This window comes from Carcharodon carcharias, chromosome 11 (assembly GCF_017639515.1).
Source record: "Carcharodon carcharias isolate sCarCar2 chromosome 11, sCarCar2.pri, whole genome shotgun sequence".
NCBI classification, from domain to species: domain Eukaryota; kingdom Metazoa; phylum Chordata; class Chondrichthyes; order Lamniformes; family Lamnidae; genus Carcharodon; species Carcharodon carcharias.
In genome coordinates this window covers 97,197,207-97,223,412 of record NC_054477.1, presented here as the reverse complement: position 1 = coordinate 97,223,412, position 26,206 = coordinate 97,197,207, and the positions used below count along the sequence as shown (strand labels likewise).

The window sequence follows — 26,206 nt, the reverse complement described above, 5'->3', positions numbered from 1 at the left end:
CTGTGCTGGGGCTGGTGACCTCACAAGCCTCATAATTAGGGAAGTAGAGAGAGAGTTTTAAACTGAATAGTAGGGGCAGGGGATCAAATTTGGGAAGATGTGGTAAACCAAAGATTAAAGACAAGGCAAGGGAGAAAGTTATTAATATGAGAAATGATAAACAGACTGTGACAGGAAGGGATTAAGAGTACAATGCTAAGAGTAAATCAACTGATAAGGTTAGATGCTATAAAAATAATGAAAGGACAAAAGTAAAGGCTCTGTATCTCAATGCATGTAGCACTCAAAACAAAACAGATGAACTGATACTTATTTCTATTTGTGCTAAGTACAATCTGATAGCCATTAAATGGCTACAGGGTAACAGATTAAGACCTAAGTATTGAAGGGTATATGACATTTAGGAAGGACAAGAAGTTAGGAAATGCTGGAGGGGTGGCTCTGTTAATTAAGGATGGTATTAGCACATTAGAGAGGGGTGACCTGAGTTCAGGAAACCAGGATGTAGAGGCTGTATGGGCTGAGGTCAGAAGTGATAAAGGCAATAAGTCACTTGTGGGAGTAGTGTACAAGCCCCCTAATTGTAAATACACAATAAGGCAGAGTATAAAAGAAGAGATAATTGGAGCCTGTCATAAAGATACAGCAACAATCATGGGGGACTTTAATGTACATATAGACTGGGAAAATTAGATGGGCAAAGGTAGCACAGATGAATGTTTTTGGGATAGTTTCTTAGAACAGCATATTCTGGAGCCAACCAGACAACAGGCTATACCAGACTTGGTATTGAGCAACAAGCTAGGATTAATTGATAACCTCATAGTGGAGGCACCACTAGGTAGCATTGATCATAATATGATCGAATTTTACATTCATTTTGAGGGAGAAATGAAAACATACAAGACTAGTATTTTAAACTTAAATAAGTGCAATTATGAGGGCATGAAAGCAGAGCTAGCTAAAGTGAGCTGGCACATGAGGTTAAGAGATAGGTCAATGCAAGTTCAGTGGCAGATATTTAAAGGGTATTTCAGAATACACAGAATATATTAATTCCAACGGGAAAGAAAAATTCAAAGGGGAGGACCTATCATCCGTGGTTAATTTAAAAAAGTTAAAGACAATATCAAACTTAAAGAAAAAACATTATAATTACGCAAAGATGGGTGGCAGGTCAGAAAATTAGAAAGAATATAAAGAATAGCAAAGGACCAAAATATTAAGGAGGAGGAAAAAGTTAGAGTACGAGAGAAAGACAGCTAGTAATATGAAGACAGATAGTAAGAGTTTCTTTAGATATTTAAATAAGAGTTAACAAAGTGAGAGGTGGTCCTATAGAAAGTACGTCTGGGAAATTGATAATGGAAATTCAGGAGATGGCGGATGAATTAAACAGGTGTTTTGCTTCGGTCTTCACTACAGAAGATACAAGTAACATCCCAAAAATAGCTCTAAATCAGGAAATGGAAGGGAGGGAGGAACTCGGGAAATTTACAATCACCAGGGAAGTGGTATTGAGCAAATTGTTGGGCTGCAGGCTGCCAAAACCCCAGGTCTAGATGGACTTCACCCTAAGGTCTTGAAACAAGTGGCTAGTGAGATAGTTGATGCATTAGTTTTAATTTTCCAAAATTCCCCAGAAGTTTCCATTAGATCGGAAAATAGCAAATGTAACTCCTTCATTCAAAAAGGGAGGGAAACAGAAAACAGGAAACCACAAGCCAGTTGGCCTAACACCGGTCATAGGGAAAATGTTAGAAACTATTATTAAAGAAGTTATAGCAGGGAACTTAGAAAAATTCAAGACAATCAGGCAGAGTCAACATGGTTTTGTGAAAGGGAAATCATGCTTAATCAATTTATTGGAGTTCTTTGAAGGAGTCACATGTGCTGTTGACAAAGGGGAACCAGTACTTAGCTGTCCTGAATGCATTTAATAATGGAAGTGCCACATCAAAGGTTATTGTCGAAAACAAAAACTCATGCTATAGGGGGTAACGTATTGGCATGGATAGAAGATTGGCTAGCTTACAGGAAGCAGAGAGTTGGCATAAATTGATCTTTTTCTGGTTGGTAGGATGTGATGAGTGGTGTGCCAGAGGGATCAGTGCTTTTTACAATTTATATAAATAACCTGGATGACGGGACCGAAGAAATGGTTTCTAAATTTGCTGACTACACAAAGATAGGTAGGAAAGTTAACTGTGAAGAGGACATAAGCAAACTACAAGGGGACATAGGGTTAAGTGATTGGGCAAGGATCTGGCAAATGGAGTATAATGTGGGCAAATGTAAAATTGTTCATTTTGGCTGGAAAAATAAAAAAGCATATTATCTAAAAGGTGAGAGATTGCAGAGCTCTGAGATTCAGATGGATCTGGGTGTCCTAGTGCATGAATCACAAAAGGCTCGCATGCACATACAGCGAGTAATTAGGAAAGCTAATAGAATATTATCATTTATTGAGAGGGGAATTAATTACAAAAGTATGGAGGTTATACTTCAGTTGTACAGGGCACTGGTGATACCACATCTGGAGTGTTGTGGACAGTACTGGTCTCCTTACTTGAGGAAAGATGTAAATGCGTTAGCAGTTCAGAGTAAGTTCACTAGACTAATACCAGGAATGGATGGGTTGTCTTATGAAGAAAGGTTGGACAGGTTAAGCTTGTATCCACTAGAATTTAGAAGAGTAAGAGGTGATTTGATTGAAACCTTTAAGGTCCTGAGGGGTCTTGACAGGGTGGATGGGGAGAGGATTCTTCTTCTTGTGGGAGAATCTAGAACTGGGGATCACTGTTTAAAAATAAGAGGTCACTCATTTAAGACAGAGATAAGGAGAATATTTTTCTCTCACAGTGTCTTTGGAACTCTCTTCCTCAAAAGGCGGTGGAAGCAGAGTCTTTGAATATTTTTAAGGCAGAGCTAGATAGATTCTTGATTAACAAGGGAGTGAAAGGTTATCAGGAGTAGGCAGGAATGTGGGGTTGTGGTTACAATGAGATCAGCCATGATCTTATTGAATGGCAGAGCAGGCTCGAGGAGCCAAGGGAGCCTACTCCTGCTCCTAATTCGTATGTTCATATATAGGATTAAATATGAGAAATTTAGGACAAAGTGCAGGTAAAGATTTTGTCACACAGAGGGTAATGAGGCTGTGGTATGCACTACTTGAGTTAATCACAGAATGGTTACAGCACAGAAGGAGATCGTTCAGCTTGTCATGTTCATGCTGGCTCTCTGTAGGTGCTACTAGCTCGGCCCACTTCACTGCCTTTTCAGCGGTGCAAATTTTCTCTCTTCAGATAATTGCCAGTTCTCTTTTGAAAGCCACAACTGAATCTGCTTCCATCACACTTTCAGGCAGTGCCTTTGAGATCCTAACCACTCACTGCATAAATAAGTTTTCCCTCATGCCATCGTTTTTTTTTTGACGATCACCTTCAGTCAGTGTTCTCTGGTTGTTGGCCCATCTGCCAATGGGAGAAGATTTCCTCCCACTGCCAATCTACTCTGTCTAGGCCCCTTATGATTTTGATCACTTCTATTAAATCTCCTCTCATCCTTCTCTTCCCGAAGGAGAATAGCCCCAGCTTTACCAAACTATCCTCAGAACTGAAGTCTCTCATCTCCAGAACCATTCTCATAAGTCTTTTCTGCACCTTTTTCAATGCCTTCACATCCTTCCTAAAGTGCGGTGCCCAGAATTGAACATAATACTCCAGTTGAGTCTGAACCAATGCAATATAAAGGCTTATCATAACTTCCTTGTTTCTGTATTCCATGCCTCAATTTATAATGCTCAGGATCCTGAATGGCTTATTAACTACTTTCTCAAACTGTTAACAATTTGTATACATCTAGCCCAGGTCCCTCTGCTTCTGCACCCTTTATAATTCACCATTTGTGCCTTTCTTTATTCTTCCTACAGATTGTATCACTTCACACTTCTCTATATTAAAGTTCATCTGCCATGTATTCATCCATTCCATCTGCCTGTCTATATTCTCTTGAAGTTTACCACTACCCTCCTCACAGTTCACAATGCTTCCAAGTTTTGGATCATCTGCAACTTTGAAATTGTCCCAACACACCCAAGACTGGGTGATTAATTTAGATCAGGAAAGGCAGTGGTCCTAATAACCACCCCTGGGAAATCCTACGCTATACCTTCCTCCAGTCCATTACTGTGTTCTGTTTACGGTCAGTCAGCCCACTTTGTACCCATGCTGCTACTGTCCTTTTTATTCCAAGGACTTCAACTTTACTCACAAGCCTGTTATGTGGCACATTATTAAACAACTTTGGAAGTCCATGTGCACCACCTAAACCATGTTACCTTCAAAAATGCTCTCTGTAACTTCGTAGAAAAATTCATTAAAATTGGTCAGACACAGTTTGCTCTTAATTAATCCACTCTGGTTCAAGTGAGTGTTAACTTTGTTCCAGATTATCATTTCTAAAATCTTTCCCACCACTGAGGTTAAATTAACTAGCTGCAGTTGCTGGACTTATCCTTACGTTTTTTCTAAACAATGCTGCAACTGTTGAAATTCTCCAGTCCTCTGGCACCACCCCTACAACGAATGAGTATTGGAAGATTATTGCCAGTGCCTCTGCAATTTCCACTGTTTCTTCCCTCAATGTCATCAGATACATCTCATCAGGTCCTAGTGATTTATCAACTTTAAGTACTGCCAGCCTTTCTGATAACTCTTTATCAATTATTACCCCATCCAGTGTTTTAACTACCTCGTCTTTCACCATAACTTGGCAGCATCTTCATCCTTGCTAAAGCCAGATGCAAAATGCTCATTTAGTGCCTCAGCCATGCCTTCTGCTTCCCTGTGTAAATCTCCATTTTGATCCCTAAATAGTGCTACCCCTGGGGGGAGAATTTTCTCCATCGGGCAGGCTGGTTGGGAGTGGGCGCGGAGGAAATCACCGGCCACGATCTGCTGCGTGCTGCCATTTTACCTGGGCAGGCCAATTAAGGTCCGCCCAGCATGACGTGCTCAGTGCTACCTGTGTGGGCGGGGGGGGGGGGGGTGGTAGGAAGGAGAGTCGGGAACTGCATTCCTTCACATGAAAGAGTGCAGAAATCTCCCTGAGGCATGGAGCTGCCTCAGGGAGATTAAGTTCAAATTGAAAGTTTTGAACAAAGAAAAATAAAAATTATTTAGATATGTACCCTCATGTGACAGTGTCACATGAGCTGGGACATGTTTACAAAAGGTGAATAAATTATAGATTTTAAACCTTCAGGAAACCTCATCCCGCCTGTGGAGGAGGTTTCCTGAAAACTGTGAAGGCCGCTTGGGCTCTTCGCCTGCCTGCCAACCTTAAGTTGGACGGGCAGTGTTGATAATGAGTTTAATTGGCTTTTTAATGGCCTTATCAGGCCTTTGACAGTTCAGCAGGCATACAGCTGCCTTCGGCGCGTGCCCGCCGAACGAAAAATCTGAATGACGCACGGTGACGTCAGGACACACGCCCGACATCACTGCACGTCATTTTACATATCGGCGTGCGGGGCCCGCTCCTGCACGCCGACCTGAAAATGATCCCCCTACTATTACAACCCTAATCATGCTGCAATGGAGTGCATGCTTTAAGTTTATAATTAAGAGCAGCTGCCACCAATTGGGTGAAGGTTAGGGATTTATTGCAAAAAACAATTCACAGTGGGTGCTGGGGGTAACAAGAGGAATCTGTGCCTTTACTGAGTTTTGGAAATAAACCTAGATTAAGGAGAAGACTGGCTTCAGATTTATCTTTTCCTCAATGTGTGAACAATGAGATTAACATGGTAGCAGAGGATGAACATTGAGATCTGATGATTGGAAGATTCACAGGAAGTTGTGTGTGTCTCTCCTCTTAGAGAAGAAAATAAATATACTAATCCTGGCAACCACAGATACAGGATGACTGAGACCCAATGCAAAATCTCAGGCTTTGGTTATCCAGTGTTATTTTTTGGGTTCTGAACCATATGAGCAATGGAAAAATGTGGAAATGTGGACATGGGTTACTTTGTTATCCCGAAGGAAGTAAGGAATGGCTTTGGTTTTGTCATTAACAGAAAAAAGTATGATTAGCAGTAAAGTATTTTTGGAACTGGATGTGGCTGACTTAGTTACTGAAGATGGATTAACCTTTCAATTGCAATTTTTGGATAGGTTTTACAATAAAGATGATTAGTTGGAAGCATGTGGTTGACTTTTGTTAAATTTAAGAAGATAGACAATCAGTCCATGTAAGAGTATATTATGGACTTTGGTAGGTGGTACAAGAGATTGATGAAACTTAACCTTAAAATCCTGGTGTCTGTGCTCGTATTCAAGTTATTGTGCAGAGATTTCACAAATAGACAGACTTTTGGTATTGATCAGGGTTCAATTTCATGGAAAAGTCACTCTCTTAGACCAAATGATTGGTGCCCTAAAACATTGTTGGGAAAGCAGTCATTTCCAGCTACTTTCCTATCAAATACAGGCAACTCTGCAGTGATGCAAAGAATGAAGGACTCCATGTTTGCTGAATTTTGAGATCGCCAAAATATTAGACAAAGGCATCAGTTCAAAGATGGGTTGCTGATAGGCGGTCTGAAGATGGCTGATGGATCGAGGCAGTTGTTTCTTACACTTTGTGGAAATGGCAACTAGATTTAGCCTATGATGATAAATGGCAAGGACAAACAGGCTGGTGTAGACAAGGGCCGGATTTTCCAGTCCTGTCTGCTGTAGGATCAGAAATTCCCACCTGAAGTCAACAGACCTTCTGCTGGTCCATCACATTTTCCATTCCACCCACGACAATTCATGCAGCAGGTGGGGAAAATCCAGGTCAAGGTCATGGAAAAAGTGGACTGGTACAAGACTAGGAACACCAAAGAAATTTTTGATGGAATGTGGAAAAGCATTTGCAAATTATGAATTTTGGGACATGTGTGAGAATTTGAATATTATAGTCATGAATACTGAGGCATAGAGCATGTTCACTTATGTTTCATGTGACAGGAATCATGCAGTAATTGACAAAATCTTAAGTAAGATACTGGCTGACCACCGAATTGCAAGTCGCAAACGGCACTGGCATAAGCAGTACATCCTAAAAATTCTTTGCAAATGATTGGGGGATATAGCCCATATCAATTGGTGTATGGAAGGAATCTGAAGTTGCCTTCAGTGCTGTCGGATGCTCCCCCGCTTCGAAAAAGAACTACCATTAGCTCTATTTTCTCAGTCCACTTGAATGCCTTACATGCAGACAGGAAAGATTTTATCAAGACCAAAGTTTCGGGAAGAATTAGGAGAACATTGCAACATCACATAAGACCATCTGAGGTAGGCTTTATTTCAAGTGATCTGGTTTAATACGAGAGGAGCAAAGGGAATTGAAAGGCCCAATTTATGGGGAAACTTATAGGCTGTGAAGGGATAATTGTGATTATCCAACATGGGAATCAGACAATAAAAGTCCATTCTTCACAGGTCATCAGAATGAATTTTGAATTTGCAGATACTGACAATGTGATAGAGGATGACTAAGCACCTTGTGCATTGCATATTCATATTTTGCAGGCCAGAGCCAAAGGAAAAAGGTATGACAGATCAGGGGTTAGATATCGGTAGAAAATCTGATGGTGGTGAACAGGAATGGGCTATTTTGTTTAGAGGTCAACTACCCCAAGTGGGTTCCCAGGTGTCGCACTGTCCAGAAGGATGGGATAACTGGAGGGATGCAACTGTTAATCTTCAATAGTTGTTTAGAAATGAAGACTGAAACCAAGACCAACTCCTTCAGGAGAGAGTTTTATTGCATGTCATAAAGCTCTTCACAGAGAGAACTAGTCTCAGCTGTTATTCCTTTTAAATAACCCAATGGGTACTTAGTTAAACCACCTAATAATTAGCAATTGAGCTTCTTTAGCTGTTTCCTTCCTTAACAGATTCCCCTCTTCTTAAAAAGAAAATAACCCATAAGTTTATATAATCACAAAAAAATCAATATATATTTTTTCATTCAATAAGTTCACCTTATTCCCCTCCTTGAAAAAGAAAAAGTGAACATGTATAGATATTTCCCCACAAAAGGAGTATTTTTCTTAAAGAAAAAGACATCCCTCTTTAAGGATCTTTAATAACCTCTTGCAGCTCGCTCCTCTTTTGGTGAAACAGTCAGATAATTGGTAGCTGCTAGCAACCCATTTGATCTTGGCAAACTCCTTATTCTCGAGCATCTGTTTTAAACTTGCAATATCAATTCGCAATCTCTTCACATTAACACACTTCGTAGAGTGAACATTTTCCCAAAGTGACTTATTACCTATAAAACATTCGATAGGTACTGTTCCTGAATACCCTTTTCTATTTAAAACTTCTGCCAGTATCTTTGATTTAAAGAATGTTATATCTATCGCTTCAACAAGGGTGAGAGTCTCCGCTGCCAAAGTACTTTTTACAACTCTTCGTATCTTTTTAGATTCCCATGCCAAAGGGCAGCATTTGCCTTTCTCCCCCATGAGAAATATTATAAATCCTCCCGCACTTGAAAATCCATAACATAAATTTGCATAACACGCATCACTGAACACTATCAGTTTCATTTTTTTAAGATCACCCAAAGATGGAAATTTCAAAACACATTTGCTCCATTTTTAATTTTGTCAATGTTTTGTTTGCCCGAATGATTTCTTTGACCTTGGGATTGTTAATTTTAGTGCTCAATTCTAAAATGTGAAAACTGACATCCAGTCTTGTTTGTTTGCCTAGCCAATTGAGTTGCCCAATTAGACTTCTGAGTTCCTGTTTCTGTTTCAGAAGTTGCTGTATCTTTCTGTGAGGTCTTACCACGATGAATTGCAATGGGATTGACGTTCTCTAAATAGGATTGCTGATGTTTGATCCACTCTGCCTGATTTCCAATCCAATGTACTTAAACTCACCAGAAACCTGGCTTCCAATTTTAAACTCTGTCCTGAGCCCATTATTGACAACTGTTTAAAATTTACTACTACCACCCCACAAATAATCATCTACATGCATCATAAAGATGCCTGCAAGTTTCCCTCCATAAAACATTGCTGAGCTCACTGAGAAATACCAAACTCTGAAGGTGTAATTTAAACCATATACACATTTATTTAGCTTCCAGAGAGTCCCTTAGGTGCCTCTTTTGGTGGACTGAGAAAAACTTCCCTTTGAAGTTGGTATCCCTGCAAAAAATGCAGCTTTAATATCAATGACTTTTATTCCCAAGCATTTATATCTAATAGAGCCAAAAAGATCTTCAGCACAACTTTCCCTGCCATAGGTCACCCAATTTTTCTTCAAACCGTCGTGCCATTAGCCTGGCTTTACCTTTATAAGTACCACCAGGACGGACCTTTTTTATGCATATCCATCTTTGAGACAGAGCTGGTTGTCCCCTATCTGGCTCCTCTGTGTATATCCTAAATTCTTTCCAACTATGTAGTTCTTGCTTTTGGCATCCTTTATTAATTTATTGTCTAATTTGTTTGAAGCTACTAAGATTTCTCGATCACATGGGCTTCTTGCTCCTTGTAGTGTTACCAGTCTGTGCCAAATACCTTGACCTTGTTAAGCTACGCCCTCTATCCTGCCTTCTATCATGCTCTGGACTGTTACTGTTTGATCGCCCCCTCCGTTTATAGATGTTCTTTCAACAGATCGCAATCTCTTCCTAGAGGTACGTCCACTCCCAGATCCACTGTGTGAACTGATACTGCATTCCTGTGTGTTCCATTTTTGTACTTCATGTTCCCAATCCATAGGCCTAACTTCCTGTCCTTCATCTCATACATTTAACAGTTTTTATATTTCCTAGTAGTCTTCCCTGCTCAACCTACAATCATTGCATCCCACCATTGACTGGTCCCTTCTGAAATGTATGTAACTTTAGTGCTAGCTTTCGGCAATTGTCCTCTGGAACAAAATGCCTCATCTCCTTTGTCCAAATTACTGTCTCCAACTTCAGATGCACTGTCAACTTCAGCTACCGGGTCCTCACAAAATCATGCAACATATGAGAAGTACATAGCTCCTCATCCCTTTCTACAACACTTTCCGAACCTGCAAATTTGTAGTCTGTGCCAACTAACCTTGAGGAGTGTACCCAAATAGTCTGGTTCCCATGTTGTAAAATGACTGTTTCACCATCTTTACATATAACCTTTCCTGGGCCTTTCCATTCATTAAATTCTTCTCTTTTATAGTGTACCATATCTCCCTGATTGAAAAGAGTTTCCTGTGGTCATACATTGTGTCTTAAAGCGCGCCAAATTCGTTTTGAAACTTTGTCTTTAAGGAATGCTCTTCTACTCGCATGGAGTGTATTTAAATGCTTAGAAAAGGTAGAGATAATCGTAGTTCCCTCCCAAACTGGGGGATGATCATTCAGGACTGAAGGAATTTTTGGGTTTCTAACAAGAACCAACTGATACGGACTATAGCCCCAACCATCTGCAATGAATTCTTGGCATGGACAGCCTATGCTAAGAGCTGATGTTAATTTACAGCTTGATCCCTCTGCCAATATTTTATGAAGCATCTCATCTATAAGAGTGTGATTCCTTTCACACACTCCGTTACTAAAGAGACTTTCTGCTGCTGTATTCATAACCATTATATTCATGTTTTCACACTTATCCCGGAACTTGTCGTGAGCAAATCCCCCCCTATTGTCAGTGAGGAATTTCACTAGTGATCCCAATCTGGTCCCTATCCACTTCTCCATTACCTGAACCACAATTATTTTCTTTTCTTTACTGTATGTGATTGTCAACTGGCTAAACCTTGTTGTCAAATAAAAATGTTTTCTCTATCCCACACCTTTAAATCCATTGCCATAACTTCAATGAAATCCCTTGGCAATTGGTTGTGACGGTGTCCTTCTGTATTTCTTACATATATCACATCTATCACTTTTCTCCTCTAAGTTTAGCGTACTCCCCATCCGTTATTCCTGCATCACTTAACAAAATTTTTGGTGTTTGCAAAGAAGGGTGGGCAAACTGCCGATGGAATTTTAACAAAATTTGCTTTTTGTCTTCTAAATTCCTATCCCCTGACGCTAATAACACTTCTTTAATCTCCTTAGCAGAAAAGTTAGGTTTCATTAAAGAAATAAATATAGTGCCCAGATTGCATAAATTGCAAATCCACAGTTTTTCCAAATACAATGGCCTTGTCGTTTTCCACGTCCAGCTTAATTTTCACTTTCTTCATCGATGGTCCACTCAACAGTAATGGTATTGCGCTAGCCATTACACCCACGCTGATGAAATGATTGACTCCAGCTATCTCACAGGGAATCACTACACTTTTTAAAGGTTTTAAGGTACTATCATCTCCAAATCTAAAACTGGTAGAACTCAAATTCTTTAACCTTATTCCGGTCCTTGTCATTTAAGGAGCCCAGGTAGCATTTTAACCAGTCTATTCAACAGCTTATAGATGTGCATCTGCTATCTAGCACCACACAGTTGAAGGACTTTGCCACCGAGACATTCATCACAGGGCTGAAACTTCTTGTAACTAATACAATGTCCTCTCTTTGGTCAATATCTCCATCTTCCTCTAAGTCGTGTGTCTCATGTTTAATTTTGAACACCTTATTATATTGTTTAGGTCAGTTCATTGCATAATGGTGTTTTGAATCACATCTAAAATACCAATTGACCACACCCTGGACATTTCTGGGATTCATTATTTTGTCATAAATCCCTAATTCTTTTCTCCTGCCATAATTGTCAAAGGGGTTTCTGTCCCCATTGTTTCTAGTTACAAATCTCCTATCGTACTGATGCCTGCGTTCTGTTTCTAAATGATCTCGCCAACCCGTTAACATCGTATCCCACATTATCTGTCTTACTGCTGAATGGCTCCATGAATGCTGCCGGAAAGGAATGTTTTCAGAGGAATTTTTTTTAGAGCTTCCGACATCTGTTCTAGCAGTGTGTGTCTTTCTGCAAACGTAACTCCTGTTAGAACTAGAAGCCTGTCCATATTCGATACTTTGGCACAGTCTAGTAACTTCAACGCCAGCACCGACTGGGGAACTTCTAGGCGGAACTTTTGCAATCTTGCATATAGTCTACTAAATTCCATTATGTAAGCTTCTATGGAACTTTCTTCCAACTTTCTAAATTTGTCAAAATCGGACCATGCTTCGTAAGCACTTAATAAATCATCTTCTTGATAGATCTTATCAATAAAATCTAATAATGTTTCCAAACCTTCATCTGTGTCCAAATGCTCACGCTTCAACTCCAAAAATACTTTGTATCTTATTTTGCTTTTGCATGGTAACAAAAGTGCCAAGGCCATTCCCTATTTTGTCTTTGGCAGGGACGTAACCCATATCCACAGTTACTTAATTCTTTCAATGCGCATACAGTTCACGCTCAGAAAACATAGGTGGGTATACCCCAAAACTCCACATTTTGATTCAACCATTTTCTTTTTCTTTTTGAGTGACTCCAAACCATTCTGCTCTTAACAGTTAGCTCCAAATACAGTCTTTTGTCTGAAGAATGCTTAGTTTCTAATCTTTTACTTACAAGCAGCAACCTTCCTCTGCTACCACTGCGAAGCTCCAACACTGTTTAGAAATGAAGATTGAAATGAAGATTGAAACCAAGACTGACTCCTTCAGACAGAGTTTTATTGCTTGTCATAAAACTCTCCACAGAGAACTAGTCTAAGCTGTTGTCCCTTTTATACAACCAAATGGGTGCTTGGTTGAACAACCTAATAATTAGCAATTGAACTTCTTCAGCTGTTTCCTTCCCTAAAAGCAACAATAGTGGGACAAGCAAGTAAATCTACTGGAAAATATAAGAAATGGTTGGATGCCCAGGATGATGGACAAGCAGTGAAGACCATGGACTGGGATAACGGAATACACCAAGTGTAGCTTGAGTTACAGTAATGGGGCAGGTGATGAATCCCGAGTGAGGAATCTTTCACGTACGGTGGATAGGGCCTCAGTTAGGGTACACAGTATATCTAACGGTATCAGCCTGGAAAGACTTCAACAGGCAAGTGTCGTAGTTTGACTCGATGACAAAGTAGAATGGAGAATGCAGAAGCATCACGACAAAATAGTAGAAGTCATCCCCATGACCGAGAGGTTTATGTAACAGCCAACAAATTAGGGGATAAAGCGTTATGAGAGGGTAAACAGAAGGAGTTGGATAGTTGGAGGGAGTTTGGTATGTACTCAGAGGTCATAAATGGGGGTCAGCCAACATAGGTAGATCTCCACTGAAAAGGTCCTACCAGATGGAACTTATAAGGCCAAGGCTAGGTTATTGGCCAGGGATTTTGAAGAATGCTTAGCAGATAAAGCAGCCAGGGTGGACTTGCCCATAGCAGAGAAGGTCATTTTGAACTTTTTTTTTGCCCTTTTGGTGACTTTTCTTGGGAATGTAAGTTGATAGATATAAAAGCTGCATTTCTGCGGGAGGATCACCTCCAGAGGGAAGAGTTTCTCAAGCCTCCGAAGGAGGAGGCAGAGGGAAAACTTTAGAAGTTGAATAAGTGCATCTATGGTTTAAACCGTGCTTCCAGAGTCTGGTATTCAGTTCAATCACAGAATTGTTACAGCGCAGGAGGCGGCCATTTGGCCCATTGTGTCTGCACCAGCTCTCCAAATGAACATCATGATTTAGTGCCATTCTCCTGCTTTTTCCCCATACCCTTGCACATTGTTTCTATTCAAATAATCATCTATTGTCCTCTTGAATGCCTCAATTGAACCTGCCTCCACCACACTTCCAGGCAGTGCACTCCAACTTGAACCACTCGCTGTGTGAAAAAGTTTTCTCTCACATCACATTTGCTTCTTTTGCAAATCACTTCAAATCTGTGCCCTCTTGTTCTCGATCTCTTGACAAGTGGAAACAGTTTCTCCCTATCTACTCTATCCAGCCCCCTCATTATTTTGAACACCTCTATCAAATCTCCTCTTTGCTTTCCCCTCTCCCAGCCTCTCCAATCTATCTTCATAGCTCAAGATTTTCATCCCTGGAACCATTCTTCTACACTCTCTCCAATGCAATCACATCCTTCCCAGAGCGTGGCGCTCCGAACTGTACAAAATACTCCAGCTGAGGTCTAACTGATGTCTTATATGAGCTCAGCATAACCTCCCTGCTCTTGTACGTGATGCCCCAATTAATAAAGGCCAGGATACTGTATGCTTTATTAACTGCTATCTCCACCTGTCCTGCCACCTTCAATGATCTATGCACATATACACCCAGGTGTCTCTGCTCCTGCACATGCTTAAGAATTGTACTCCTTATTTTATATTGCCTCTCCATGTTCTTCCTATCAAAATGAATTACTTCACACTTCTCCACATTGAATTTAATCTGTCACCTTTCTGCCCACTCTACCAACTTGTCTATGTGCTTTTGAAGTTCTATACCATCCTCCCCACAGTTTGCAATGCTTCCAAGTTTTGTATAATCTGTAAACTTTGAAATTGTCCCCTGCACAGCAAGATCTAGATCATTAATACATATCAGGAAAAGCAAGGGTCCCAACACTGACCCCTGGGGAGCTCCACTACAAACCTTCCTCCAGCCTGAAAAATATCCATTGACCATTACCCTCTGTTTCCTATTATTGGATTGTCTCCAAGTATTTTTTTAATTCATTCATGAGATGTGGGCTAGGCCAGCATTTATTACCCATCCCTAGTTGCCCTTGAGAAGGTGGTGGTGAGCTGCCTTCTTGAACCGCTGCAGTCGTGGTGTAGGTACACCCACAGTGCTGTTACGAAGGGAGTTCCAGGATTTTGATCCAATGACAGTGAAGTAACGGTGATATATTTCCAAGCCAGGATGGTAAGTGACTTGGAGGGGAACTTCCAGGTGGTGGTATTCCCATCTATCTGCTGCCCTTGTCCTTCTAGATGGTAGTGGTCATGGGTTTGGAAGGTGCTGTTCAAGGAGCCTTGGTGAATTCCTGCAGTGCATCTTGTAGATGGTACACACTTCTGCTACTTTGCGTTGGTGGTGGAGAGAGTGAATGTTTGTGGATGTGGTGTCAATCATACGGGCTGCTTTGTCCTGGATGGTATCAAGCTTCTTGAGTGTTGTGGGAGCTCCACTCATCCAGGCAAGCCGGGAGTACTCCATCACACTCCTGACATGTGCCTTGTAGATAGTGGACAGGCTTTGGGGAATCAGGGAGTGAGTTACTAGCTGCACGATTCCTAGCCTCTGACCTGTTCTTGTAGCCACAGTATTTATATGGCTAGTCCAGTTCAGTTTCTGGCTAATGGTAACCCCCAGGATGTTGACAGTAGGGAATTCAGTGATGATAATGCCACTGAACGTCAAGGAGTGATGGTTAGATTCTCCCTTGTTGTAGCTGGTCATTGCCTGGCTCTTATGTGGTGCAAATGTTACTTGCCACTTGTCAACCCAAGCCTGGATATTGTCTAGGTCTTACTGCATTTGGACATGGACTGCTTCAGAATGGTGCTGAACATTGTGCAATCATCAGGGAACATACCCACTTCTGACCTTATGATGGAAGGAAGGTCATTGATGAAGCAGCTGAAGATGGTTGGGCTGAGGACACTACCCTGAGGAATTCCTGCGGTGATGTCCTGGAGCTGAGATGACTGACCTCCAACAACCACAACCATCTTCCTTTGTGTTAGATATGACTCCAACCAGGGGAGAGTTTTCCCCCTGATTGCCATTAACTCAAGTTTTGCTAGGGCTCCTTGATGCCACACTCAGTCAAATGCGACCTTGATGTCAAGGGCAGTCACTCTTACCTCGCCTCCAGAGTTCAGCTCTTTTGTCCATGTTTGAATCAAGGAGCTGAGTGGCCCTGGTGAAACCCAAACTGGGCATCAGTGAGCAGCTTATTGCTAAGCAAGTGCCGCTTGATAGCACTGTTGATGACCCCTTCCATTACTTTACTGATGATGGAGAGTAGACTGATGGGACGGTAATTGACCGGGTTGGATTTGTCTTGCTTTTTGTTTACAGGACATACCTGGGCAATTTTCCACATAACCAGGGAGATACCAGCGTTGTAGCTGTACTGGAACAGCTTGGCTAGGGGCTTGGCAAATTCTGCAGCACAAGTCTTCAGTACTATTGCCAGAATATTGTAAGGGCCCATAACCTTTGCACTATCCGGTGCCTTCAGCCATTTCTTGATATCACGTGGAGTGAATCGAATTGGCTGAAGACTGGCATCTGTGATGCTGGGGACCTCCAGAGGAGACTGAGATGGATCATCCACTCAGCACTTCTGGCTGAAGATTGAAGGAAATGTTTCAGCCTTATCTTTTGCACTGATGTGCTGGGCTCCTCCATCATTGAGGATGGGGATATTTGTGGAACTAAAGATAGATCCTGCAATGTTTTATTGGTACCATGGTGGGAAACGTTCAGTAATCTTCATAATGGTTGATCACAATGTTAATGACAGAATCAGAACAGACTTTAAGGTTGGGAGTCAAGCTAATGGGGCCTTTAAATATCTTGCATTAAAGATAAAACATGATGGGTCTGAGGTTACTTTACACCAACTATCATATTTAAAAAGTGTTAGCCCTGTCACAGTCAATTGGGCTAGGTCCTCACAAAAAATGCAGATGTTTCCAAGGATGAGATGGAACAAGCTGCAAAATCTAATTGGACAATTAAATTGGCTGGGCACAGAGACTAGGCTGGTTGCAAGCTTTAATATCCTTGAACTGAGTACTACAATGAAACATCCCAAAGTCCTGGACATCTTAATGGCAAACAAAACATTGATAAAATTAAGATGGAAAAAAAGGTACCGAAGATTCCAGCTTTGGGTGACTCTAAGGATATAAAATTCATCGAGTTTAGTGACATCTCTCATGCAAACCTTGTTGATGGGTTTTCAAGTGCAACGGGTTTCATAATATTTCTTGTGGGGGAAAATGTGAGATGTTGCCCCTTGGCTTGGGAAGATAAGAAAATAAGGCAAATAGAAAAGAGCACTCTGGGTACAGAGACTCTCATATTTGTAGAGGCAGTGGATATGGCATTCTTTTTAGCTAAAATGTCAGAGGAAATGCAAATGAGGGGAACGATGAAGGAAATGTCCCAATAGAGTGTTATATTGGCAATCGATCCCTTTGGAATAATGTACACTCTGCAAAGTGCAAGTGAAAGATTACGAAATGACATCACAAGTCTAAAACAAATGGTGGAGATAAAGGAAATCTCTAACCTCAAGTGGATTGATACAAGCTACCAGTTCTCATTCTTTCACAAAAAGGAACACTTCTAGTGAAAACTTTTGGGGATTTTAGAGGGATAACTCAGGATGTGAGTCTTGAAAATGTGTGATTTATTTTTCTGTCTTCAGTTTTGTTGCCTGGAAAGAAAATGCACCTGCTATTTGTTTTCTTTAAGAAAGAAGGGAATCTGTTAATGTTGCAATGGAATGCATGCTTTAAGTTTGTACCTAAGAGCATCTGCCACCAATTGGGGATTTATTGCAATTATATAAAAAGCAGTTCATGCCGGGTCGGGTGGGGGGGGGTTGGTGGTAACAAGAGGAATCTGAGTCTTAGAAATAAACCTGGAAAAAAGGAAAGACTGGCTTTAAAGTCATCCTTTCCTCCAAGTGTGAACAATGAGGTTAACTTGGAAGACTTTTGGATTCCCTTTGCATTAGCTATCAATCTCTTCCCATTATCTCTCTTTGCTTCTCTTATTTGGATTTCCAGAAGGCATTCGATAAGGTACCACAAAAAGGTTACTGCATAAGATGGGAGCTCACGGTATTGGGGGTAATGTATTAGCATGGATTGAGGATTGGTTAACACACAGAAGACAGAGAGTCGAGATTAATGGGTCTTTTTCAGGTTGGAAAGACGTAATTAGTGGCGTGCCACAAGGATCAGTCCTGGGGCCTCAATTATTTACCATCTATATTAATGACTTGGGGGAGGGGGCAGAATGTAATGTATCCAAATTTGCTGACGATACAAAATTAGGTGGGAGGGCATGTTGTGATGAGGACATAAGGAATTTACAAGGGGATATAGGTTGAGTGAGTGGACAAAAACTTGGCAGATGGAGTTTAATGTAGGAAATTGTGAGGTCATGCACTTTGGTAGGAAGAATCAAAAGGCAGAGTATTTCTGAAATGGAGAGAGACTCCAAAAAAGTTCAACACAGAGGGATCTGGGTGTTCTTGTGCATGAAACACAAAAAGTTAGCATGCAGGTGGAATTTTGGCTTGTATTGCTAGAGGGTTGCAGTTTTAAAAAAAGTCTTGTTACAACTGTACAGGGTGTTAGTGAGGCTGTACCTGGAGTACTGTGTACAGTTTTGGTCCCCGTATTTAAGAAAGGATATACTGGCATTGAAGGCAGTTCAAAAGAGACTCACTAGGCTGATTCCTGGGATGAAGGGGTTGACTTATCAAGAACGGTTAAACAGGTTAGGCCTCTATTCGTTAGCGTTTAGAAGAATGAGGGGTGATCTTATTGAAACATACAAAACTCTGAGGAGAGAGAAGAGGGGAGAGGAGAGACTCTGAGGGGGCTTGATAGGGTAGATGTTGAGAAGATGGTTCCACTAGTGGGGGTATCTCTAGCTAGAGGACATAGTAAAAGAAACAGGACACTCGCTTAAAACTGAGATGCAAAGGAATTTCTTCAGAGGGTAGTGAATATCTGGAATTCTCTACCCCAGAGAGTTGTGGAAGCTAGATCATTGAAATTATTTAAAGAGGATGTAGATAGGTTTTTGAAATATTGGGGAATTGAGGGCTATGAGGAACTGGCTCGAAAGAGGAGTTGAGGCCTGGGGCAGATCAGCCATCATCTTATTGAATGGTGGGGCAGGCTTGAAGGGCTAAGTAGCCTACTCCTGCTCCTATTTCTTATGTTCTTATTTCTTTTTTCACTACCCATCCAAACTTTTTATATTCGATCTGGTTCTCACTAGTATTATCAACATGACATTTGTCATACACACCTTTTTACTGCTTCATCTGACTCTGTCTCTCTCTCTTTCTCTTTTATTATCCAGGGAGCTCTGGCTTAGCTTGTCCTACCTTTCACCTTCATGGGAATGTACCTTAAATATCTTCTCTTTAAAGGCAGCCCACTGTTCAATTACAGTTTTGCCAATAATCAAGATTCCAAATTACCTGGGCCAGATTCGTTCTCAGCCCATTAAAATTGGCTCTCCACCAATTAATTATTTTTAATCTGGATTACTCTTTGTCCTTTTCCAAAGCTAACCTAAACCTTATAATACTATAATCACTGTCCCTTAAATGCTTGGGCCTGGATTTTCGTTGTGTTGGGATGACTCGGGAGCCCTTTAAAAATAGTGGGTGGGTCCTGATTCTGGGAAGCCTGACCCCATTACCAGACTTTCTGATTGTCTTCTGCCTTGTAAGGGTCACAAGCCCGCAGCCAGTACTCCTGACCTTATCGGCTCCAATGTGTGGATAGGCATGTCCTCCTCCTCCACAATTTCCATGGAGTCCAGGCCAGGTTTTTAAAGAGTTGTAGTTCATGGTACCTCAGAGGTGTAATGAGCCATGGTCTGCATAAAGGAACTTTTTGGAAGTTAAATTCAAAAGGTTTTCCTCATGCTCCCATGCCTGTCTATGCCCCCCACCAACCCCCACAGTCCTTCAAGCCCCCCATGCCATGCCAATCCCATCCATCTCCATGGTCTCTCATAAACCCCCCCTCCATGCCAAGCTATGGCCCTACAATACCCATCGGCTCTATAAAGTGCATGGTGTGGCCAATGAACGCTATAGTGATGATTGGATGATTGAAACCTCTTAATATTGTGTAAATAAGCATTGGGCAATTGACAGCATAGCTCAGAGAGCAGAACTGTTAATCAAGCAATGTTTTCCCTAGGGCTTGAGTGTTTCTACAGGCTAATGAATTTCCGGGCTCTCAGTCAAGCCTCATTATATATTATTGGCTGACAGCCCAGATATCCATTAGAGTACTAAAACATCTGAGCCCCAGGGAAAACATTGCTTGATTGACATAGCTTGGCATGGGTGGCATGAGGTAGCATGGATGGTGCATGGGGAGTGAGTGGGGAGGTGAGGAACTGTGAGGGGTGAGGGCTAGAAGGCTTCATTTTTTATTGCCAACTCCCGGTACCTGCCTCAAAGATGAAAATTCAGGCCTTGATTCACATGCCCACCTTGTAGAGTCTATTTCAACATTTAAGAATAGGTTAGATAGGTGGTTGAAGGAAAGGTGGATAAAAGGAATATAAGAATGGGACAGGCACATGAGAAAAGAATTACTGCTCATATGCAGGACAAACACCAATATGGGCTGCTTGAACTGAAATGTTTGCTTTCATGCAATAAAACTTTATATGTATTGACTTTAATGAAACAGTCCAATCAGTATAAATTTAACTCACCTTTCCACCACTTCAATATCAAAACAGAAGCGCTTATCAATCGAGTCCGTCTTCCTTCGAATGCAAAATTTCAGTTTGAACATTTCTGAAGCTGTTACAAGGCCATTCTATTTAATTACAAATTAATAAGTCAAGACATTTTCAGGGTAAATACAGCATAATTTCAGACCAGCAATTCTATGACAAATCGATAGAGGTAAATCAATATTTGCGCAGAAAAGGATTATATTGTTCTTGACCTTTCAATGCATAACAAATCCCACAATCCTAATTCTGCTGAAAAGGTTTAATACAAACACTTATAATACCAACTACTAATAGTGGAACTAGAAAAGTTAAGGAACCACGAGACTTCCTTTCCATATCAGTTTTATTACAACAACTTACATTTATATAGCATATTTAACGTAGTAAAATAGCTGAAGAAATTTCACAAAAATGTTACCAAACAAAATTTGATGCTGAGCCACTAGGGAGGTTTAAGGACAGGTGACCAAAAGCTTGGTCAAAAAGGTACATTTGAAAGGAGCAACTTAAACATGGAGAGTGATAGAGAGACAGGGGTTTAGGGATGGAATTCCAAAGCCATGGACCTAGATAGCTGAAAGCAAGGCCACCAACTATGGGGTGATGAAACTTAGCGCTGCGCAAGAGCCCTGAATTGGAACAGCGCTGTGACCTTGAAGGGTTGTTCGGTTGGTGGGAGGCCAGTCAGGAAAGCATTGGAATAAACGGTCGAGAGATATCAAAGGCATGGAGGAAGGTTTCAGATGAACTGAGGCAAGGGTAGGGACAATGATTCTATGGAAGTGAAAGTTGGTGCTCTTGGTGATGCAGAACATATGGGGCCAGAAGTTCAGTTCAGGGTCAAATAAGATGCCAAGGCTACAAATGATCTGGTTGAGTCTTAAGACAGTGGCCAAGGAGATGGATCAATTCTGGTGGCTAGAGAACAGTGGCCAAGGAGATGGATCAATTTTGGTGGCTAGAGATTTCGTGGCAGGGATCAAGGACACTAGCTTTGGTCTTGTCCATATTTAACTAGCAAAGCTTCTGTTGATCAAATATTAGATTTGGGACAAGCAGCATGACAGATCAGAAGCTGAGAGAGGAAGTCATGAGATATAGCAAGGTGCTGTCAGCACACATCTTAAATATGCTGTGTTTTCAGCAGATGTTGCCGAAGCATAGCATTTAGATGAGAAAAAAGGGGAGGCCAAGGGTAGATCCTTGATGGACTCCAGAGGTAATGGTGCAGGAGTATGAAGGCAAGCCATTGCAGGTGAGGCTGATTACAACTGGATAGATTGGGCGAGGGTAGTTCTACCCAGCTGGACAAAGGAGGAGTCAATAGTGGAATTAATCACATCAAAGATCACAGATGGGTTGGGAAGGATGAGGACGGATATGACTACTATGATGCATAAGATATAAACTGTGCCTTTCAAGAGGGCCATTTCAGTGCAATGGCAGTGTGGAAACCTGATTAGAGACAAGCATGGCATTGCAAGAAAGATTGGCACAAATTACGTTTTGATAATAAGAAAAAAGTCAATTTTTCATCATTTATATTGGATAAAATTTTGAATTTACCAATTTTCCCCCTGACTTTGGTTCACATAAGGTCATTGAAAATGTCTTTGTTGCTTTGTCGTAGGTACAGTAGTGTTTTATCCATGCAAATCCAAGGGGTCCTAAAAAAAGAAATAACTGCTGGTTAAATAGTTTGCATATAACACAGCAATGCCAGTAAGAGTATAACTGCATCAAAGACTGGATTTTTGCTCCCAGGTCAGGAGGGCAGTCAAGACATTTCCCAACTTCGCAAACCCAATCCAGGAGAAATGCCTGGAAAGTTAGGGTTTTGTTCCAGGGTGACAGGGTTCTTGGAGAATTCGGCCAGGCAGCCCTGAAACAAGTGGAGGCTGCCGGGTGTGGAGGTGGGCTGAGCCGAAGGCCTTTCATTGTGCTATGGCATTACGTTAAAGTGTTAAAATAAACAACAAAACACCCCTGCAGCACTCACCCTTATCACCCCCCCACATGTACTCCCCATACCCCATCTATGCCAACACAAGATCCCCATGAACCCTCAAAACCCTCCATGCCCCTCATGTGCCCCAGCCAGCCACCATTGCCCCTCATATCTTCCATGCCAACCTATGCTCTTCTGCCTAGCCTTCATGGCATTTCAACCCATCCATGCTAACCCATGCCCCTCTGCCCACTCCCCATGGCTACTCATACCCTCCATGCCAACCTATGAACCTCTGCACTTCCCCATGGCCCCTTCATGCCCCTCTGCCCACCGCATGGCCCTTTATAGCCCCTATGCCAAATTAGTACCAACCCATAACCCCCATCACCACCCTTTGCCCTTACATCTACCATGCCAAATCCACCATGGGCAGCCCGCCGTGACCATGCTGAGATGAAATAATATAAAATTCTAAGTGTCCATTGAAAACTTTATTTAAAAAGCACAATCATTAATTAACCCACTTATTCCATTTACATCCCTTCAACTATATAATCCCAATAAGAGCAAATATTTCACTCAAGTAATTTTATTGTTTCATCTTATAAAAACAAGCAATGGAATACACAGTTCTAATTCAGAGTCTATAACTACTTGGAACTGTCAATCAAATTGTGAAATGGCAGGCACCCTACTGTGATAATGGAAGGTTGTGAAATCAATCATGCAGCATTAATTCAGTAATGGTAGCCGTCATTGAAATAGGCAGCAATGGGTTTTTTAAACACGCCAGGCACGTTTTTCAAAGATTTAAAGGGTAGGAGTTTTGAATGCCTTGACAGTTTGACAGCCCCTTTTGACAGTTCATTTTGATACTTTTGACAATTACAATGAACTTGACTGTTAATGAGTTATGCACTTTTTACGCACATTTATGCCTAATTTTAACAATTACAAAGGGCATCTGACCTCCCTGAAGATGTCCAAAGGGGGTACCTTAATGCTCCAAAAGGTCCCCCACCTCTCGAAAGGATACCATAAAGTTCAGGCCTGCTCCTACCAGGTCTAACCTGGTAGATGTGTTTCACACATCTGCCTCCCCGAAACAGGCATGCGCAAATCCTGACCCAGGCCCATTCCCGACCCCACAAAAATGGTAGGTGCTGTGTTCAGGACTTCCGAATTTTGGTCTCTTCCACCATTTTCACAATGATGGTGAGGCTCTCCGTCATTGCGAAAATTCAAGCCCAAGTCTTTTCTTAAATATAGCTGTTGCTTGAAAACCAAATTGCAAGAAGGCATAACTGGATAAATATAAAGGGATAAAGATGAAAGTAATTAGATTTTTATATGCATGTTGTATGCAAAATGGGAATGGCGATTAACCAAGTAATAAGGAACAACCTCTCTACTATAAATTCAAATGTAAAATATTTAAGGTGGTTAAGTAATGAACAAAGGGATTCTTTTCTATTTGGATTCCGTAAGCAAAGTCAGGCTCATGGAACTCAACACTGCTATCTATTGATGGAATATTTATAATAGACCTGTAAATGTATACACACCCAAATTGCTCTTCTCCTCACCTATATAGCATTCAACCAAGATTCAACTATCAAAATTCTGGATAATTGTACTCCACTGCAAATTAAGCTTACCATTAGCATTTGACAGTTCTCCCAATCTAGCTGGGATGCAGCTGAAGTTGCTGTGGGAAGCAAGGGTGGAGATAGTAGAAGCTCTGACTATAATTTTTCAATCTTGTTTGGATATGGGAGCAGTCTGGGAGAACTGGAGCACTGCAAATATTAGGATGCTATTTATAAAAGGCGAGAGGGATAAACCAGGTAACCAAGGCCAGTCAGTCTAATGTCATTGGTGGGAAAACCATGGGCGATCATCAACAAAATTAATTCTTATTTGGCAAAGGTGAGTTGATAAGGGACAGCCAACATAGATTCGTTAAAGGCAAAATGTGTCTAAGTAACCTCAAGTTTTTTTTATGAAGTGAGAGTGTGTTAAAGGTAAATGGTGCATACATACAGGTGAGGGGAGAGGGCAGGGCCAAGGATAAGTTCCAAAATCCAGCATGATGATTGTGATGCATAATTAACCTGCATCCATTCATTGCTATGCAGGCAACACAAACTTTAGGGGGGACTCGGATTTGTGTGGGTATCAGCACTTAAAGCTTGCCTGCACAATTTAAACTCAGCTTGCACCTTTTAAAGAGGCGGCGCATTCTGGCTGCAGCATGTACTGGAACTGCTGGGGAAGAATCTTTGAGCAGGAAGAAGAGACACTAATGGTGCAACAGGACAGAAAGCATGTTCTAAGATATAAAAACAAAAAACTGCGAATGCTGGAAATGCAAAACAAAAACAGAATTATCTGAAAAAACTCAGCAGGTCTGGCTGCATCGGTGGAGAAGAAAAGAGTTGACGTTTCAAATCCTCATGACCCTTCAACACAACTGAATGAATCTAAGGGGAGGGGTGAAATATAAGCTAGTTTAAAGTGGGCAGGAGCGGGGGGGGGCGGGGGGGTGGTGTGGTTGGGTGGGGGGAAAGAAGTGGGGGGTTGGTGTGGTTGTAGGGACAAGCAAGCAGTGATAGGAGCAGATAATCAAAAGATGTCACAGACAAAAGAACACAGAGGCGTTGAAGGTGATGATATTATCTAAACGAATGTGCTAATTAAGAATGGATGGTAGGCCACTCAAGGTACAGCTCTAGTGGGGGTGGGGTGGAAAGGCTAGCAGGGCATAAAAGATTTAAAAATAATGGAAATAGGTGGGAAAAGAAAAATCTATATAAATTATTGGAAAAAACAAAAGGAAGGGGGAAGAAACAGAAAGGGGGTGGGGATGGAGGAGGGAGTTCAAGATCTAAAGTTGTTGAATTCAATATTCAGTCTGGAAGGCCGTAAAGTGCCTAGTCGGAAGATGAGGTGCTGTTCCTCCAGTTTGCATTGGGCTTCACTGGAACAATGCAGCAAGCCAAGGACAGACATGTGGCAAGAGAGACAGGGTGGAGTGTTAAAATGGCAAGCGACAGGGACGTTTAGGTCATTCTTGCGGACAGACCGCAGGTGTTCTGCAAAGCGGTCACCCAGTTTACGTTTGGTCTCTCCAATGTAGACCGCACTGGGAGCAACGAATACAGTAAGTTGGGGGAAATGCAAGTGAAATGCTGCTTCACTTGAAAGGAGTGTTTTGGCCCTTGGATGGTGAGGAGAGAGGAAGTGAAGGGGCAGGTGTTGCATCTTTTGCGTGGGCATGGGGTGGTGCCATAGGTGGGGGTTGAGGAGTAGGGGGTGATGGAGGAGTGGACCAGGGTGTCCCAGAGGGAACGATCCCTACGGAATGCCGCCGGGAGTGTGAAGGGAAGATGTGTTTGGTAGTGGCATCATGCTGGAGTTGGCGGAAATGGCGGAGGATGATCCTTTGAATGCAGAGGCTGGTGGGGTGATAAGTGAGGACAAGGGGGACCCTATCATGTTTCTGGGAGGGAGGAGAAGGTGTGAGGGTGGACGCGCGGGAGATGGGCCAGACACAGTTGAAGGCCCTGTCAACAACCATGGGTGGAAAACCTCAGTTAAGGAAGAAGGAGGATGTGTCAGGGGAACTGTTTTTGAAGGTAGCATCATCAGAACAGATGCGACAGAGGCAAAGGAACTGAGAGAATGGGATGGAGTCCTTACAGGAAGCTGGGTGTGAGGAGCTGTAGTCGAGGTAGCTGTGGGAGTCGGTAGGCTTGTAATGGATATTG

General features: G+C 41.7%; 1 protein-coding gene across 1 annotated transcript in view; it reads right to left on the bottom strand.

The window, feature by feature from the left end:
• Positions 1-26,206, bottom strand: part of arhgap42a (Rho GTPase activating protein 42a) — a 533,191-nt gene that overhangs the window by 118,288 nt on the left and 388,697 nt on the right. Inside the window, exons 9-10 of the mRNA XM_041199402.1 lie at positions 22,052-22,152; positions 20,459-20,565 (exon numbers count right to left, since the gene is read on the bottom strand). Of these exons, the coding sequence (XP_041055336.1) occupies positions 20,459-20,565; positions 22,052-22,152 (208 nt within the window). The remainder of the gene's footprint in view (positions 1-20,458; positions 20,566-22,051; positions 22,153-26,206) is intronic.